At 47.0% G+C, this 19,822-nt stretch overlaps 1 protein-coding gene across 2 annotated transcripts in view; it reads right to left on the bottom strand.

The window, feature by feature from the left end:
* Positions 1–893: 893 nt before the first annotated feature.
* The window catches only part of MARCHF8 (membrane associated ring-CH-type finger 8), a 126,184-nt gene continuing 107,255 nt past the window's right edge, over positions 894–19,822 (bottom strand). The window contains exons 4-8 of one of the 2 annotated variants that reach the window (XM_047073116.1): positions 9,912–9,994; positions 8,825–9,664; positions 7,220–7,400; positions 5,096–5,243; positions 894–4,671 (exon numbers count right to left, since the gene is read on the bottom strand). In XM_047073116.1, coding sequence (XP_046929072.1) covers positions 4,367–4,671; positions 5,096–5,243; positions 7,220–7,400; positions 8,825–9,664; positions 9,912–9,994 — 1,557 coding nt within the window. In that variant the 3' untranslated portion in view covers positions 894–4,366. The remainder of the gene's footprint in view (positions 4,672–5,095; positions 5,244–7,219; positions 7,401–8,824; positions 9,665–9,911; positions 9,995–19,822) is intronic. The other variant, XM_047073115.1, reaches the window with a different exon arrangement.

Genomic DNA, 19,822 nt, shown 5'->3' with positions numbered 1-19,822 from the left:
CCAAAGTCTCCTGGTAGGTACTACTGTACCCTTAACCGGTGGACGAATCCTCTGGGCTCACCTAGAGTACAGTATATACAGGGCAATCCTGGCCTGTTTTCACCTCATGCACACAGGTAAAGGCAGGGGCTGTCCTCAGCGCTTACAGCCCTGTGAACAGTTTGCAGTCTCGAGACCCGGAGGCAACACCACAACACAGGAAGCTCTGCTGGAGGCCGGGAGAGGCAGCCAGGCCAAACTATTGCCAGAGATCCTGCTGGTCCTCCCTGGGTCCCCTCCTCAGCTAGGCTGTGGCTCAGTAGCTGTTTCAACAGATAAGGCCAGTAAGGCAATAATCTGTTCCAATGGTCCCACTAGCATACCGATCCTGAACTTGAATCTGGCTTCTCATAGGGAATGGAGTCCAAGTAGAGCCTGGATGTTTGAAAGCAGCATGCCTGTGTGAGCTACTTCGGTCTTCACTCCCATGCTTGCACCCCTGAAACCACCCTGTCCTCACCAACCACCAGCGTCTGGGGGAATCGCCCCCCCTTGCAGGGACAGGCTGAGGAAAACAGATACCTCCAGAGGTTGTGTGATTTTCTTTCCCAACGTGCAAGCCAGAGGAATGGGGAAAGGGGATAAGAACCACTGGAATGCCTGCCAGTGTTCCCAGGCTTTTTGCAGGAAAATACTTCCATGGCAAAACTCCTTTTTAAAGAGATGCTTTATTGCTGCAATTAGACACCCCGTATATAACAGAAACAACCCCCCAGAGAATTATTCAAGTGGTAATACTGAGAAACAGTGAACATACACAAAAGGATACAAAACCAGACATTTAGAGAACTAGAAAGTTTCCAAGTTAAGAAAATCTTCAAATGTGAAGTGCCTTTTAGAAACTACACCACACATGCCAGTGTAAATTTGGTTTTTATTAACAATCAGCTTTCTATAAACGTTGCATCTAAATAGGTAAATAGCTGCACAACTTAATTACTTCCAAAACAAAGATAAATCCTTTTCTTCCCTTATGTTTCGGTCTTTCCTTGGGCTGGAGAGGGAAGCTGCATGTTTCAAATCAGATCTAAAAGGGAAAGTATTCAAAAAGTGTCTTTGCATCAGGCCAAATGCACAGCATCGTGGATCTCGGCCCTGCTGTTTGCAGGCCTCCGCCAGCCGTGTGGCTGACCCACCAGTCAGCAGAAGCAGCCGTAACTGTGCAGGCACTACCTGATGCGCTTGCGCTGGCCCACTGCCTGGGGCCTGCATGTCTGGAGCCAGGGAGGGCACGCCAGCAAGGTTGAAAACTAGACCCATAAGATTGAAAACGGTGGAAGGAGGTGAAAAGGGAGGAGACATAGAGGCCTGGAGCAGGATGAGACCTTTTTATAGTTTCCAGGAATTCTTAAAATCAACTCGGGCACAAAAAAAAAAAAAAAAAAAAAAAAAAACAAATTATTGCCGGCGGCCAAAGTCAGAAGCCCTAGAGCCATAATGTAACTTTTGGGGAAGCAAAGGCCAAATCAGAGGGAGCTAGCTGGCCACACCCCTGAGCCACTTCCCTCTCCCCTTTGCCTGGCCCCCAGACCCACAGGCTCATCCCACATTTCTGGTTCAGCCAAGTGTCATCCTCCCACAAAGCCAGGTGCAGAATGGGAGGGGGCGGGGAGCCTAGGGAATAAATAACCCCCAAAGAACTAGAGGGCAAACTGATGTGGATTAAAGGTGCACCTGGCAGATCTGCTTCCCCCACTAGATGGCAGCACAGCACCTTTCCAGGGCTTCTGACTTCCCAGTTCAGTCGGTGGGGAATACGGCCGGGACTAAGAAAGGGGTGAGAGGAGCTCAACTAGAACCTACAAGAAAAGAGAAAGGCAAGGGGACATCTGTGTGCCATCCCAGGACAGGAAAGAAGGACGTGGGATGGACTGTCCCCAGGCAGAAGGCTTTTAGGAGTTTGGTGGAGGTGATGAGATGGTGTTAGGCCTTCCTGAAAAGAAGTAAGAGTTTCACGTGACAACCTGGTCAGGCATGGGAGCAACACAGCAGTCGTGGTTATAAAGGCACCTTTGCTCTACGGGGTGCCAGCCATGACAGGTGGGCGGCCCAGCAGCTATCCTTACCTAAAGCACACTTTCCCATCCGCAAGAAGTCTCAGTGACTTTCAGCTTCAGCATAAGGGCCTCCATCAGGGGAGAGGGGAAGGATTCTCACTTAAAATTCTATCCCAGTCTTCACGTGACTACTCATTCGCCGTAAGAAGACGGCAGGGACAAGAGGCCTTGCCTGGGCAGTTTCTAAGGGGTAGAGGCAGGGCTGACCAGGACTCAGCTCCCCTGAGTGGACAGCGTGTAGCTGCCTGGAGTCCCCAGGCTGAGAAGGGGTGTGGGTAATTGCACTTGGGGCACAGTGAACACAGGCGCGGACCGGATGCGGCCTGGGAGACAAGAGAGCGAGAGAGAGCGCGATAGAGACCGCGAGAGAGCGAGAGCAGGCTGACCTATTTTCAGGGGTTGCCATGGTTGGATAGTGCCTGCCCAACCAGAGGAAGGCCACAGCAGAGCAGATCCTTAGACAGGGATCCGTGATCCTGATGAGTCAGACTTTGGGTGGGAGGAGGTGGCAGGGCAAAGCCTGCTACCACACACCCTTCCCAGAGCTTAGACACACTTCGGCCTCGTCCTGGCTTTCAAAACTAACCACAGCACTTCCAGTCTGAAAGGCAAAGGAATCATCTTGTGTTTGCTTCATCCTCAAAACAGGACAGGTGGGGCACCTACGGTTCAGAGGACTGAGGGCAGAACACCCCCTCCCCCACCCAAGAAGCCTTCCCCTTATAGGAGGCTCTGCAGATGCAGAGTCACCTGGAGAGGAAGTATTCTGGGCATGATGATGTTACACTGCAGACCCTCTTGGCCTATTTTTCTGGAGATGACTCTTATTTACCTGGTGCAGAGAAACGGGTTTTTAAAAACAGAACTTTAAGCAGAATTTTTAAAGGGACAAAGGCCATCTGATGGTGGTGATTTTGGTTTTGTCTTATGAAAATGGTACAGGAGATAATCCCTGATGACAGGATGAACTGATTACAGGGCCAGGGGCCCCTAAAGGGTCCTCGCTGTCCAGTCCGGTTAAGGCGATAAATGGGTGGAGGTGTGGCTGGGGGCAGTGACCCAGTGGGGCCATGGCAGTTTGCTACTCGCTCCTGGCCTTTGTCCCAGAGCCAGCCCGTCTGTCTCTCTGCCCTGAGCAGTGATCCACAGAGCCACCCAGGAGAAGCTGTCCAAGGTGGCCGGCGCCCAGGAGTGCCTGCAGTGTGCGTGCCCCAGACCAGGGCAGTGCGTGCTCACTCCGTCAGTGTGAAGCCAGCATGAACCGGAGAGGTTGTCCATAAAGGAATCATTTTTAAACATTCAGTTTTGTTCTAATTACTCACTTCCTTCCTTTTGTTTAGATCTCACAAAACCTTCTTTTTCAGTGTTGACAAAAAAAAAAAAATATTTGGGGCAGGCCTGTGACATGAAGACTTGCCATATAATAGGCCTGAAACCACAGGAACTATGCTCAAATTGCCATCTGGTGTTCATTAATTCTCATGAAACATTATGAAAAAGCCTCAGGCCTGTTTATCCAGTTTTATAGCCATAAGTTCCTTTTATGGACACAGAGCAGATGTCAGGTTTCTTAGAATACATAAGGCAAAAAGGGTTTTAGATCTATCATAACGTAAAAGAGATAGGTAATCAGGGTCGTGAAGGGAAGGCTTCTAAATGAGACGTTCTTTTAAATGTCAATCCCACTGGACACACATACTACAAAATAAAGATTCTCTTTTTGTAAAGTGCTGTTTGCTCAGTGAATCACTCGCCACCACGCACAGAGCACCACTGCCCGGTCTGCTCAGGAGAAATGTCAGTGGCAGCATCATCTCCCCAGGCTCTTCTTGGTGAGGAGGGAAGTCCTCTGGCATGACTAGACATTCCCACACACTCTGCTCCAGTGGGGGGACTGCTGCTGACTGGGAGAGGCAGGGCGCTGAGGCCAGGGTGCCACCCGGCTCCTGCTCTTCTCAGGGTCCGGCATTTTATTCTCTCACTGCTCAAGGCTTCGTGGGCCAGAACCCAGCCAGCAACCCCTCACAGTGTCATGGGGGCCTCCCTTCCCGTGGAAGTGCTGGCAGAAGTGGGACCCCGCCACGCACAGCCAATGTGAGGGCTTTCTGGGAGATTCACTAAGGAAGGTTTAGAAAAAGAGAAGCCATTAAAAAAACAGTCACCTGCCTGGTCTATGCTATTAAAGGACATAAAAAAAGGTACAGAATTGGCAGTAAACAATTTCCTTCAGCTCTTCATCGATGTCCAGGAAAACTACACCCTCCACAAAATCAGACATGAACGATTTCGGTTCCAGTGTCTTCAGGTTCTGTCCAACAAGAAGAGTTTGTGTCGGAATGACAGGTTCCAGGTCCATCTTTATTTTCAAAGTTGGGCTCTGTTAGTGCAGATTTTTCAAAAATATTCGTTTTGCTGGTCTCTGGACAGTTTTGAACATAGATTACTCTGTTATAAGCCTTGAGTCTCTTCCATAATTGTATGTATACTTTGCACTGAACGTACATAAAAAGAAGTCCGCCAGTAAACCCGATGGCCACAACCACCAATTTAGTCCAAAAGGGCCATTCTAGGATTCCTGGAAGGGGAAAAACCCAGTTAGTCTATCAGCACACCTAATTTAAGATCTGAAGTAACTAAACACAACTGCTGACCTTCCAGTAACCAATGGATTCTTCACTCATCCATCTAGTTTCACCAAAGGCAGGGTGTCCTTGGTGTCCACTCTCTCTCATCCTCGTGCTCTTCTAGGAAACAGTCTGCAGAGATTCTCTCCTTCCCTGATTTGATCTCTTCTGACTGGGTTTTTTTAAAACTACTCACCACAGCAAGAGAATCATCCGAAAAGGATGCTTGGTACCTCATAATTAATGCTCTCACTCCAGAAACCCAGACATCTGAAGTCTGACTTAAATACCAATCTGGAGTAACACTCCAATCCTATGACCCCAGCGTGTTACCCGATCTCCATACCGAGCTCACCTGTCACTCTGAGCACATACCTGTTGCCTGTCCATGTTTGATCTCCTCAGTGGTGCGGTCGATGAGCACGTACAAGGACCAGACCACACAGGTGATGGCAATGACATGAAATGTCACTGAGCACATGATCTTCCTGCGCTCGCTGGCCGTCATCTGCAGCTTCTCCCACTGGAAAGACAACACGCAGAGCATGAGGTGTAGGCCCCCAAATGTAAAGGGCTACAATGAAGGTGACAGCATTGTAGATGGGTAAGACTGGCTTTCCCCCCCTCCCCTTTCCCCAATCTAGATGAATTTCCCCAAATACTACAAGTCATTCTCTTTAAACCACTTGGCTTCAACTAGGTACCAGGCACTGGTATTCTGTCGACAGCCAACTTTGTATGCAATGAAAAGAAGCTGGGATCAAGATGAGCTATGAACCACAACCACCAATCAATCCTCTTGTCTGCTTATTCTTGCAGGCAAACAACTAATGGCTAGCTAAAGGACTCTAGGTTTCGGCCTGATGAAAACGGCATGTTGGCCCCAGACCCAGGTGGCACACATGAGACCTCCCTGCCTTGCTGACTTGCATGAGCGAGGGGAAGAGGGTTGATGACGCCACAACACACTAGCAGATGGTCACACTACATCGTGACAGTGATGGCGGAAGGCGCTCACTCTTTGGTCCTTTGCTACTTTGGCAGCAACAGCTTGAAATCGATGCTAAGAGTTCCTGGTATAAGCAGGCTCTGCCAGTCCCATCTCCTCTAGGAGCTCATTAATTTGCTCCAAATAGCCAGATTTTCTTTTTCATTTACTGCTTTCCAAATCAGAAGAAAACATATAAGGGTAGAGAAAAAGAACAAAGCATAAACACTCTGCATATCCTTGGCCAGCCCTAATCACAGCCACTTTCCAGATGGTTCTATATAGGATAAGCTGAAAGTACAGCCTCCTAGATTGTCTATATTGGTCAAAGGCTACACATCTCACCTGAGAGGCCAGCACAGAGTAGGTATCCAACAAATTCTATTATTTTTATGGGGCAAAACATTTTTTTAGTAGTTTGCAGCTGTCTTCTCCAACATCCAGATGACTTTCTGCTGTGGTTTTATACAGTATCTTCATTTGGCTTCCCTCCTAAAATGCTCTCTGCTCCCTGATTTCCGGCTATTTCCCAAGACACACTCAGTCCAAGCCTTTCACATGGTCCTGAAATGCTCACCCTCACCTTTTCGGTGTATGCTTTTCTTCACAGACAATGTGACCTCTCTAAACTCCTTTCGCTGTACTCCAAATCCTACTGCTCCTTCAAGAACGGCTTCAACACCCAAACATTCTGTGAAGCTACCACCGCTCCCCTCCCCCAGCGCTCCAGCCCACAACCAATGCTTCCTCCTTGAACTGTTGGACATGCTCCGCCGCGACTTAATCTTCGTTCCCTTCGCACTGTCAGGTGTTTCGATTTGATCATGTGATTTTCCTTGAACTGACATATTGAGATTCCGAGATAAGAACAAGTCTTTCATTCTTCCAAACAAAACCTTGTATGCTGGGCACATAGAAAGACACACTGAAAACCATTACACAGGCGGCAGCTGACAGATCAGGCTCGCTCAGAGGGGGCAGTGACCTGGGGCCTGAAGAGAGGTGCATTTTATGTAAGGCCTGTGGTTCCTTTCTTTTCCCATCCACCCTCACCCTGCCAACTAGCAAATATTTATCACAATATATACAAATAAATTTACTATTTCATTCTGTGCTCTGTGTCAGGGAGAGATACTAATTGATGTCTGATGTACAGTCCTACTCAGAGGCAAGACGTGAGCAGTTAATATGTACAAAGTTAACTGCTAAGATGTCACAAAACAGTCTGTGGCCAAGGGCCAAATGACTGACACAGATAAGCAACCAGTCTTAGTTTGACGGAAAAACACATTAGGACTGAATGGTCAGAAAGAGCTTCTTCCTGAGAGGAGGGAGTGGGAAATCAGAAACAGAAACGATGACCTCTGTAGCACGAATGTATGCACAGCCCCCACTTCTTACAGAAATGAACACAAGCAAGCTACGGCTTCATCCAGTCCAAGGTGCTAACTCTTCCCAGGGCCCTCATCTCAGCAAGGCGAGAGCACTTCTGAACGTGTCCTCACACGTACTTTTCTCAAAGGCTTCAGCTTGACCTCCATGATGAACTCGTACTTGCAGAGCTCACAGCAGCGCGTGTCGGAGCTCTTGATCCACTGTTGCAGGCAGGTCTGGTGCACGAAGTGGAGGCTCCCTGTGCAGCGGCAGGGGGTGATCAGTGGGCTCTCGTCATCCCCTTCACAGTGGCAGATCCTGCAGCAAAGGAAGGCCAGTCATTACCGGGAGGGCCACACGACAGGGGAAGAGGACGCTTCGGGGGAAGGTCAATCCCCCCCCCCAAAGAAAACTTTCAGCGACAAACATCACAGAAACGACTACAAGCACAAAAACGCACAGACACGGAGGAGAACGATTACTACAAGCTAAGAGCTTCTAGCTTACCGTACCAACATGGAAAGTCTGGATGGCATTTGGCATCAGAGAGGAAAAAATGATATAAGAAATGACAAAGCAGTCATTTTTGGGAAGATTTAAAAATGTCACTGAAAGACGAATTTAAAGCAACATGGAAGCATCTTTCAGAACATGTTAAAATAATTAGGGGAAAAAATTTCTGTGTGAAACAAAACCAGCACTCTACCTTCCAAAATTACCGGTGACTTAAAAAGATGATAAATCTGCTTTTTATCTATAATCACTAATTTCACCTTCACACACAACTACACGTCTCCGTCCTCCCTCAGAGAGTAAACAGAGAAAACACAGAACCTCTCTTGGACCCAAAAACCCCATGATAAGGGGCTGCAATTTTATTTCTTTTTTGAGGAAATGAGAATTTTAAACCATTCATGGCTTCTAAGGGTGCATACAAGAGGATATAGCTACTAACCTCAAAGAACTTAGACTTGTGAGAAATAGAAGGGTCTCTTCCAACAGCTGGAGAGCAGGTAGGGACACCTGACCTGGGGGGAGCCAGGTCCTGGCCCTGGCCAGACTCTCAGCTCTTTGTTTCTGTGAGAGAGGTTTCGGAGACAACTGTTAGAAATGTACCAGCTGGCCTGGAGAAGGGGCGCCTAGGGAAAGGCTAGAATGGGGAAAGTATGAGCCTGGTGACAAAAAGCAAATTCTGAAAGGTTCCGGAGGCCAGACAAGGATGCTTGCACACAGGAAGACAAAGGGCGGAAGTGGAGAAAGGATGAGGGCAGAGGTGGCTGCATCCAAGTTAAAAAGAAGGAAGGCAGATGGTACTGAAGAACGGCCTCTTCCCATGCACACTGTGTTGCAAGTGGAACAAAGGGCAAAAATGAGGCTGGGAGGGGCCGCCAAGGCTTAACGTCTAGATCATCAAGCTGGAAAACTGGAGATACTATTTTCTTTCTTCCAATCTCCTTAAGCAAAGTCTACTTAGTTTTGGTTGAGAAGAGTCAGCTTGGCCTTTAATATGTGTAGCTTCTCCCTCTTTTATCATCTGTGAAACTACCTTGGGACCCATGTCATAAAAATTGGTTTTTCAAATGATACCAATACTCCATTCTTCTGGAGAAAATTATTAACCCACAATTGTCTATAACCACCCATTACTTCATTTTCCTGAAACTTCACATATTAAAGCAAGATGAGGCCACAGAGGTATGGGGAGCAGAGATGGCCAGAATGATGGTTCTTGGCAAACCAACCTGCAGGCATCCCCTGATGTGGATACAGGAGATATGGGGGGGCATTTTTCAGAGGGGGGAGAAGGACAATCCAGGTCACTGTCCTTCTCCACTGAGCAGAGGGGTGCCCGCAAGACCTTGTTCTTCCATTTTGCAGATGCGCTGTCCTCAAAGACATCGTCGTCTCCCATTTCATCGGAGCAGAAGCCCATGCTCCCTGCCAGCCCGCTGGAGGACTTGGCGGTGTGCAGGGGCGCGGCACAGCCCTCCAGCTCATGGAACCTGTGCAGGCTGCTGGCGCTCGAGCCGTGCGAGAGCGAGAACAGGTACCGGAGCAGTCGCCGGCTCCTGGACACAGCTTCAGCATCCGCTCTCTCTTCCAAAAGAGGGACGTGGATGCCCCCCTTGCCAGCTTCCACCTCTGAGGCAACTGAACGGTTGGCAGAAAGGGATGAAACGCAAGAATGTTTGGAACTGCCAAGAGGTTTGTGATGCTGTGCTTTTTTCTCCTTCTGATGGAACCTGTTAATCCTGAGACCTGGATCTTGAGGGAGTATCAATTTCCCTTCGGAGCGAGTTCTTTCCACATAGTCAAAACTTTCCGAAGTGTTCTGGGGCTTCTCACCCACATCGTTTAGGGATTTTGAGAACTTTAGTATTCTTCTGGCTTTGGTATTGTCAGCAGGCTTCAAGGCCTGGGTCCATTCTGAACCACAGGAATTTCTCTTTGACAATGTGTCTTTACAGATAACTGTCACAGTGAGCCCTTGTGTCAGAGAACTCTGGCATTGAGGAGCTTTCAAGACAACGGCAGACTGCACGGGACTTTGGTGACAACACTCAGAACACACTGCACTGGAACTGCATGCAGAGAACAGTGGAATAAAAGCACAGAAAGTAAAAAACAATCTTAAAAGAGAATAGACATCAAAGTGAAGAAATGAGACTCATGTGGTAACTTGGTGAGCAAACAGCACATAAAATTGGGCCAGCTGTTTAGAGCAAAGGCATTCTGACCAAGCAAATGGAAAATCGAGAACCTGCAGGCACTAATGCTTATTTCTGGGATGTCACGTGAACCACGGCAACATCTGAAGCAGAGCGTTACCTGCAGATGTCCTGATTGGATGGCGTGACAGAAGTGCGAGAGAAGGCGGACACTGGAGCTGACGCCAACGAAGAACCCCCAGCCTGCAACGACACACCTCCAGTCAGTTTCAGAGGAAAGAGTAAAGGGGACAGTGAACACCATCCCCTTCTGAATGGCAATGGACGGAGAATCTAAGAACATCTGCCCTTCCTACTGTTCGGTGAATAACATCCATTAGGTCCCTATGAGTTGAGACCAAACAAATCAAACAGCACTCTTTCCCTTTATGTGGGTCAAAGTGTAGCCAAGAAATATTTAAGACTTCAGAGCAGTAATACCGATCTCCTGCAGATTCAGTGGTCCTTTATTTCCTGAGCATCTAAATTTAATTAGTTCATACATAAATCAAGAAACCAAGTACTAGACAGAGGGGCTCCTGGCTGGCTCAGCAGGTAGAGCATGTGACTCTTGATCTCAGGGTTGTGAGTTCAAGCCCCAGGCTGGGCATGAGGTGGGGGGAGGGGGGGAAGGGAGAAGGAAGGGAAGGAGGGAGGGAGGGAGGGAGGGAGGGAGGAACCAAGTACTAGATGGTATATGCAAATGCAAAAGAAATGTGAGGTGCCGACAATGCCAGTGCTCACCTTTCCCACCTGGCACTCTTTATTTAACCTGGTTCTGGGGATGAACCTAATCAAGGGTAGCAGGCTGTGAGTGCTCTCTACTACTCACTTCACACTGGGTCCATGAAACCTTGCTACCCTATCAGAGCTCTCTACACAAAAAAGAGACTAGCTAACCACAGAGCCACCAATCCATAGCTCAACCCAGGGCCCAGAAGGGGGCTGAGCACAGAAGGCTCCCAAGAGTCCTAGTCATGGGATTGGGAATTAAGAAAAATAAGAAAACTTAAATTCGAAAGAACATATAGCACAAAGTCATGGCATAGACCAGGAGTACTGAGGGGCTGTGAATAACCCAAAATGAGACAAGAGCTCTAGGAAGGTGAGAAAGCACCATAATAAGAAGAGAAGTGGAAGGAGAGAAACAAGAATATAAGGGTGTACCTGAGCTGAGGAAGCAGAGCCACTGCTAAAGGGTCCCCCAGCCTCCTACAACCTCTGTGTGGTCCTTGCCTTCTCTAGACTGCCAATTCCTGTGTTCCTACAGCCCTCAGAGCACCATACATATTCACATAAATGTGTTCCTCCCTCCTCAGACAGTCAGCCTGAGTGAGCATGTGCCCCACACAACACAACCCAAACAGCCACATGAAAACAGTACTATGAGTCCATTACCAAGAGCAAGCCCACATCACCTCCCTACCTTCCCCAGGCCCCCCACGTAGCCTTCAGTACTGCTCCTTGTTTTGAAGAGCCCCGCTTTGGCCCACAATTCCCCGGCTGAGGCTTAGCCTCCACTCTTGCTAAGTGCAATCTCCACGGGTGTGCTCTCATCCTGGCACTCAAGTTACAGAACCCCTGCCACGGGCCAGCCACCAAGACAGGCAGCACCACTGTCCAGAAGCTCTCCCCATCCTCCTTCTCCAGCAAATGCACCCACCCGAAGAGAGCCAGGACTGGCACTCTGATTGAGGGCTTCAATGGACCACTATTCCTGCTCCCGAGCAAGAGAATTAAATGTCACTTCAAATCCAGCTCAGCCTGAAACCTGGTCCAGGAAGTTACATGATATCATACAACATGTATATGCTAAAATCATGCAGTGTTACTCAACTAGCACATCTTCTGAGTCACCAAAGTATTCACATGTTCTAACTAAATGTGGAAAATATTCAGCGTCCTGGGAAGAGATGGGTCTCAGACAGGAAGCTGAAATCAAGGGAAAATGGCCTCTCATTCCTGCTCTGAATTCAAGTGATCCATGTCCAAAAGGGAAGTCTGGGTGGTGATTGCATCATTACACACCCGCAACGGGGGAGTGCTTGGAGGCAGGGGCGAAGAGCCTCAGAGGAGAACAAGGCCTGCACCAAGTAGGCAGCCAGACAGTCCGCACACACAACAGGACCTGGGATCACTTCCCCACGAATTTCGTGTCTCAGGTGGACTCCTGGGAACGCACACAGTCACGTCTGTACTTAGAGCAGAGCGTCACACCTATGAGATGGTGACAATGGTCCCAAGACCCTTGTCTGCTTATCTGGGAAACAGGAATAGGCTCAGGATCCTCTGTCTGGGCCCCTGTCCCCATTTCATTCTCTCCAATGCCACAAAAAATATCATGAGACACTTTTCAGCAAGCTGATAAATGTCCAAGCCTCAACAAGCCTCCCAAGTACAGAGAAAATTTTTCTCTTATTAGATCATGATTTTCAAGGAAATTTTAACTATCTACTTACTGCTGTTTTATATGAATACAAACCAACAAATGCCTTATGCCAGCTGAATGAGAAAACTAGCAAGATTCGTGGGGCCATGAGAGCTTCCATAAGAGGTTCCGGCTGTTATCAGCTGAAGAGGAGCACCTGTTGAAGCTCAGGACCAGTCCTCGTGTAAAACGATCACCAAAGCATAGCATCAACAACTTTACAGAGCTTAACTCGTAGCTGGTATCCAGCTGAATAAAACATCTATCAACCTACCAACGAGGATTTCAAAGGCTGGACTGATCGTCAACAGCAAGGACAAAAGGAAGCCTACAAATACAGTTCAAATACAGTGCCAGGGTTCAACCGGGGGAGTCAAGGTAAGTCAAGGGGCTGGCAGTCCCCTGGACAGCTCTTTCACTCTTCCCGAGGCAGCAGGCTGGTGGCATGGGGGAGGTTATGGGGCAACAGCACTCACCTTAAGGGAAAAGGAGAACACCCTTTCTCCTCCACAAGATCAGATCACACAGGACTGCTGTTGATGAAACTATGTGTAAATGTTCATAATGAGAAAATCACGTGTCAACAAAATGAAAGCCACGTGCTCCTGGAGCTCTCTGTCGGTCCTCAAACAAGAGACTTTGTGGTCATGGAAAGGAGTGTAAAACAGCTTCCTGCAGTGATGACCTGTCCCAGAGAACAGGCCCCTCGGCGAAGGGCCTCCTGCATCCGCCCTCAGAAGACAAGAGGAAGCACAAGAAGTGCCTGGTGCAGAGCCCCAGCTCCTACTTCCTGGACGTGAGGTGCCCAGGGTGCTACAAAATCACCATGTGTTCAGACACGTGCAAAGTGGTGTTGTGTGTGGGTTGCTCCACCGTCCTGTGCCGGCCCACAGAGGATCGGCAAGGCTCACAGAAGGACACTCCTTCAGACGGAAGCAGCACTGAAAGCACCCTGAATCAACATGAATGGGAAACTTTCCCAATAAACAGATTTTGGAGAAAGAAAAGAAAAAAAAAGTGTAAAGCAATCTCACCACAAAAAAAATTTCATAAAAACCCCTCTTCTTAAGATGTCATAATCAACTACACAAAATAAACCTCTGGATTACATAGAGATTCCATTCCCAGTTGATTTTATTTCTTAGGAATGACAATTTTAGACAATTTGTTTTGCACTACTCAAGTCACTCAGTGGTTGCCCTTCCCTATCATATAACTCACTGTTTTAAATGATTTCATCAAGGCTGTCAGAAACAACCAAAAGAAAACTTCCCATGTAGCCTCGGTAGAAGCTGGCACTTCATTCTCCCTGTTTCTTTTTGCTAGAACTTACTGCCATTCAAAGGGCAGACTCAGCGAGTACACTTCTCAGTCCGTGGCAGGAACTTACCAATTTTACATCAGAGGGACTTTCCCTCTGCAAGACACCAGCCGTACCTTTCCCGGCTCTCCTGCTTCACTTCCTTCCCTCACTCCTTCCACTAGGTTGCTTCCCAACCCCCTTCTCTGCCACCTCCTCTTTCTTCTCTGCTGCAAACTTCCACTGGGCCTTCTTTTATCAGCAAAGCTTCTTTTAAACATCTGAGGTCTCAGGCTCCTAACAAAAGTAAATTCACTCTCTGATTTACATCAACAGGTACAGGGCCACAAGAAATGGTCTGGTTGGGTTCATTTGCTTTTTTTTTTTTAAGTTTATTTATTTATGTTTTGAGAGAGTGGAAGAAGGGCAAAGGGAGAGGGGCAGAGAGAGGGAGAGAGAGACAGAGAGACGGAGAGAGAGAGGGAGACAGGGAGAGAATCCCGAGCGGGGGAGAGGGGTAGAGAGAATCTGCTGTCAGCACACAGCCCGACTCAGGACTCCATCCCACAAATCATGAAACCGTGACCTGAGCCAAGATCAAGAGTCAGCCACTTAACTGACCGAGCCACCCAGGAGCCTCTAGGTTCATTTGATTTTAAGCCAGGAGCAATTTGAAGAAAGACTGGGTAAAGGAGGGTAAGAGACAAGTAAGGCCCCTATTTACAATTGACCTCAAACTTAACAGAAAAAATTGGGAAAGTACAGACGGCTCTTAAAACATAAAAAGATGCTTACCTTACCCTCTCTTACAGTGAGAAATACAAATTAAAACTATAACAAAATGTACTATCAACAACAAAAGTCTGTTTTTTAAATCACAGAATACCTGTGTTGGCAAAAGTGCAGGAGAACAGCCATGCTTATACACCGCCGGTGGGAAAGCAAATGGCTAAACTTCACAAGATAGCAATGTGGCAATTAGATTCTAAATTACAAATGCACGTTCACTTGGGCCCAGCAATTCTCCTTTCAGGAATCCATCCTCACACATATATACAGAGAGGTTTGCTCAGCATTGTTTGTGGGAACAGTCGCCTGCCATAACCTCAGTGCCCCTGGGCTTGGAGCGGAGTCCATACTGGGCACAAGGAGGGAATGGGCAGAGGGGAGGGCCATGCTCTGTGTGTGGGCCTGTGCAGACTATTTATCAGGGGAAGGGTGCACACTTCAAGGCTCCTAACAGTGGTTTGCTCTGACATGTGGAAGGAGACCAGGGACCCTGGGCAGGAGAAACAAGTACTTCAATGGAGACCCTTCCCAACCATGACACCACTTTTACCATCAGTAGGTATTTCCTAACTACAAATTGATTTTTTAAAAATAACATGTGATTAAAAGTTTAAGAAGTAAAATAAAACTACAGAAGCACAACCAACTGTATCGATTTCCAACTCTGGGAAAACCAGTAAAGAAACTGGTCTAGTGAGTCATAATCTACATTTTTAAAAAACGAAATAAAATAGAAGATGTCAGAATGCATCTGACATCACAAGGATGGAGTCTTTTGGAGGAAATTTTTCTTTCAGTTGTGTTTGTGAGTGAACTGAGTTTCAATGTAAAAACTATTTCTTACCAAGGATCATGGTCAAAATAATTTGAAGTCATTACTGTATTTCCACAAAGAAAATACAAAATATCAAAACAAGTTAGAGAAGAAGATGGCTAATCAAGAGAGCAATTTATACCATCAGCACAGAGATTTCAGAGGTGAGGGCTCTGACAGCACCCAAGAGAGAGGGGCTTTCCTTTACAAGGACAGCATTTGCCAGCTGTGTTAGGTTTCTATTGCTGTGTAACAAATTGCCACAAATTTAGCGGCTTAAAACCACACGAATTTATAATCTGGCATACAGTGTGACGGGATCCTCTGCTCAGGGCCTCCCACCTTTCTGGAGGCCCTGGGGAAGAATACACTTCACATTCATTCATTGTTGGCAAGATCCAGTTCCCTGCAGGCTGTCCCAAGTTGGGGGCCACCTGCACGCCCCATCGATCCCTCCCATGTTCATGTCCATTCTTACTTCTAATCTCTCGTGTCCTCTTCTGCCACCAGCCAGAGAAAGTACTCTGCTTTTAAGAGCTCACATGATTCCACTCATACAATATAACATCGTGGGAATGACGTCTCATGATTCACGGGTTCTGGACATTAGGATGGGGCATTTTAGAAATCGTGCTTACCAGACCAGCTTACGTTCACTTATTGCTCGGTACGTTACTAAAGGCTACTGCCCATCCTCACTCCCTCTCAAACCACGAGCTAATAATCTGTCCCTTACTGCCACCTCAGCAGGCCTGACTTCACATAATAAAGCCAAATAGAGTCTCACTTGGTGTTTGTACTCTGCAGTACAGGCTGCAACTGCATTTCAGTAAACTTTCTGCTCAGCACAGAAGTTGCTCTGTGAAAACAAATGCTTCCTTATAATAGACTCTGATTTCTATAAATAAATACCCAGTTGTATTCAACTGCAAAAATGAGCTACCATTGAAGGAGAGGCCAGTTCTGTGGCTGCTCTGATAAATACATGTTGACTCTTGATGAAGGGCTGTGCCAAGAACAAGCTTTCACAATGGCAATTAATTAAAACTGACCACTAAGAAAGTAAATATAGAATATATACAATATAGGATTCATGGAGGAGAGTGTGCACTAAAAACTACTGAATTCTAAAATGAGTTCCATTATAAACGACTCTCAGCATTGCCTAGCAAGTAACACTAACACTGAATTCTTTTCTTCGGTGGCCTTTTAGAGAGAGTTAGAACTACGTGAATACTAGTACGTCCCCAGCACAATGAGGGGCATATATCACAGTACTGTTAGAGGCAAAGCAACAGCTGAAGGAACCTTCTCATGGCTCATCTCCTAAAGTAGGCTTCCAGCTACTGTTGGGAACCTTACAAATATAGCTTGCTTTCAATAAACTACGCTGATGGCAATGATTTCTGAGCAAAGATGGTTTCACATTCCCAGAACGTACAAGTATAACCATATAAAGATCCAAAATCATGGTACTGGGTCACCCAGCACTCCACCCTCCCCCCTTGCCCTTCCTGGGGCCGCTCCAACACCTCACGCTGCGTGACTGGCCCCTCCACAGGTTGCTCCTCAAAAAGTGGTTTTTACTGTACTTGTTACCCTGGTTCAATTCTGTCATAGCAGTTATCAAGGTTCATAAAAAGATGTTTCTGTAATAATATGCTAACTCAGAAGCTGCTGCTGTTTAGCCTAGTGTAGTGCCTGGCACACAGTAGGTGTTCGCGTACAGCTGAATGAATAAAACAAGTACACTCTGGAATGACTGCCTATTCGTAAGGGGAAAAACAGGTTCTCAAACTTGTTGGTCTTAGGACCCCTTTATGCTCTAAAAAATTACTGAGGTACCCAAAGAGCTTGTGTTTATGTGGGTGACATCAATCAATCTTTACTATACTTGAAGACCTTAAACCACAAGGCCACCAGCACATATTCCACTAGTGTCTGAGAGAAGATGCCATCTCTCGTGCTGGAAGCTCCACTGTGCATTCATGAGAGAGTAAGAGTGAAAAGGCAAATAAATAACCTGCTGGTGTTATTCGACACTGGTTTTAACCCTGCCTTTTCCCCCCACAAGAAGACTCGGAACCAAATTTTGAAAAGAAACCACTGGAGACCAAGCTGTAGCCCAAAACTAAACTGTAATCAGTCAGAAGAAAACAATAAATGCAAATATGGTCTCTGCAAAAGGGGAGCCAATAGCAAAACACTGCCCATGACGCTCCATCAGGATCCCAAGTGAGGCTACACTGTGTTGATGATGCCACTCAACTCCTCCAAGTCATTCCCCTGCTCCTGCCACAGGAAAGTAAGTATCTTGTCTTTGGGATGTTTTCTTCAGAATAAATTAGGAAAGGCATATTTTGCCTTGTACTTAACCTGTAAGTCTGAGCAACCTAAGTCTGTCTCCAATCAACTTTGCACTCAGAAGCACAGAGAAGCAGACACTGGTCTTGACAACCATAGCACAGTGTGTGGCCTCCCTCCTAGGGCTGTATTTACATCTACACACGACATCCTCCTATAACTCATTCCTATCTGATGGCAGTCAAAACTAGAAAATACTCGAGAGATCTAGGAGAGTCAATGCTTAAACTCACTGAGATTTGCTTGCCAAAAAAACAGAACAGCAATAATTTTAAGGGCTTGTTACACATGTCCAGTCTGACTTCTACCCAGGAACATTTGATCAACCAGAGGCACATAATGCTCATGGTATCTGAATAAAATTATGCAGAGCTCTAAAATATTCTACTAGGTACCAGCCTTCAGCAATGTCAGCCTAGTAAGACTAGCTGCCTGGCTGCAGAGAGGACAATACCCATGCTCCAGGCTTCATGATACAGATCTAGCTTACCACTGCCATCTTCCTGTAAGTGCTACCAATCATGAACTTGCTTAAGAAATTGTGTCACCTGGACCAAGTCCTATTCCCAGGGTCAAATGAGAATGCTTCTCTCATTGTAAATTAATGCCATATCTGGGTGTTATGAGAGGCCTGAGCAGAGGCTCTAGAAAGTCCAGACCTTAGGATGAGCCTGACCTAAGCAAATTCCTGGTATCTAAAAAAAAAACTCCAGTGGCGCCTGGGTGTAGCTCAGTTGGGTAGGCATCTGCCTCTTGATTTCAGCTCAGGTCATGATCTCACAGATGGTGGGATGCAGCCTCACATCAGGCTCCGTACCAACAGTAAGAAGGCGACCTAGGATTCTCTCTCTCCCTCTCTCTCTGACGCTCCCCTGCACATGCTTGTACTCTGTCTCTTTCTCTTTCTCTCTAAAATAAACATTAAAAAAAAAAATTCTAGTGGTACTGAGTTCAAGCATCCCACAGGGAATTCCAACCTTCTTCTAAAAGATTTTAGGGCAACATACAGTGGTCCTCAGTGTTGGCCCCCAGCCAACATGGCCCCACAGTTTACAGGCACCCTGCAATTGGGCAACTATAACAGTCATCACTCCCAGTATATATGCCTAATGTCCCGGATTTCCCAAGGAGGGGACAACCAGTTTTCAACAGTTTAATCCTATCCTGGCTGGCTCCTTTTCACTGTTTATGTTCTGCCTTATGTGCCTCCTCCTGAGCTACACCTCTCCCAAGCAGCCCTTCTAAACTTTGGTTCTTTGTTATTCCCTATCTCAGCCCCTTGTCTTTTACCTTCACAATAATTCGCTTCATCTGCCAGGTACTTTATGGAGGTCTGCTTATTCCTCTCTTCTCTGTTTGGTTCAGCATTCAGAGCACAACATCAGGCATAGAGTTAAGTGTGGGACAAGTGTGAACTCATGTAATCCTCACATATGCTGCACTGGGCCCCCTTGTCTACGTTACAGATGAGGACACCTCATGCCAAGGATACCCTATGCCGAGTGAGGAGACAGCCTTTAGGCAGGGGGCAATTGTGGTACAATTCCCCTGAACAGGGAAGCGTATCACTTCACCCTGATGTGCCACAAGCAATCACCACTCCGAGGCTGTATTCTGTACCTCGCCGCATTCCCTTCACCAGCCCGAGCTCCAAATTACCCTGGGAGTGAGGGCCATCTGACAGCCAGGTGCTGCACATCACATTCCTGCAGCACAGACACCCCCCTCCACCCTCCCTTCTCCCTCACCACATGGCCTCCCAAATCCCCTTGTCTGTCACAGTGCTAATTCACAAAGGGCAGAATCAGGAGAAGTGGTGGGTGACAGAATAAGAGTTTAGTTGACATACTGAAGAACATATTTTTCATAGCTACGTTTTAATTTCACATCAGAAAACTAGCAAATCAAAAACGTGATTTCAGATACCATACAGTGATACAAAACGTAATTAAATACAGCAAGCCCGTTTAAAGAAAATGATTACGCAAACAGCACAGGTAGTGCACAGGGTGAGGGTGGGGTGTAGATGGCTCATGCCTGGGGAACCCTGCTGGCCCACACCCTAGGACCCCTCAGCAGGACAAAGGTCAGGGTGAGGCTGCATGGAGAGCTGCATTCAAGTGCCCCTCTTTCCACAAGCATGCCTTCGGGGTCTCACCCTACCTCAGCTTCTCTAGGCACTCGGTCAACACAACAGGTCTTTTACTAGGGGGCAATTCTACTACTTCTTTAAAAAAAAATAATGATTTGCTACACATTGCTACAATATCATTATAAACTATGATAAGTGCTTTAAATGAATGAGTTTGCAAGTGGCCAGGACCAGATCACCTTAGA

The sequence above is a fragment of the Lynx rufus genome, unplaced genomic scaffold, assembly GCF_022079265.1.
Source record: "Lynx rufus isolate CCGP_SWC_20201006 ecotype Redwood Valley unplaced genomic scaffold, mLynRuf1.p SCAF_11, whole genome shotgun sequence".
Taxonomy (NCBI): Eukaryota; Metazoa; Chordata; class Mammalia; order Carnivora; family Felidae; genus Lynx; species Lynx rufus.
This window is presented reverse-complemented; position numbering and strand designations above follow the sequence as displayed.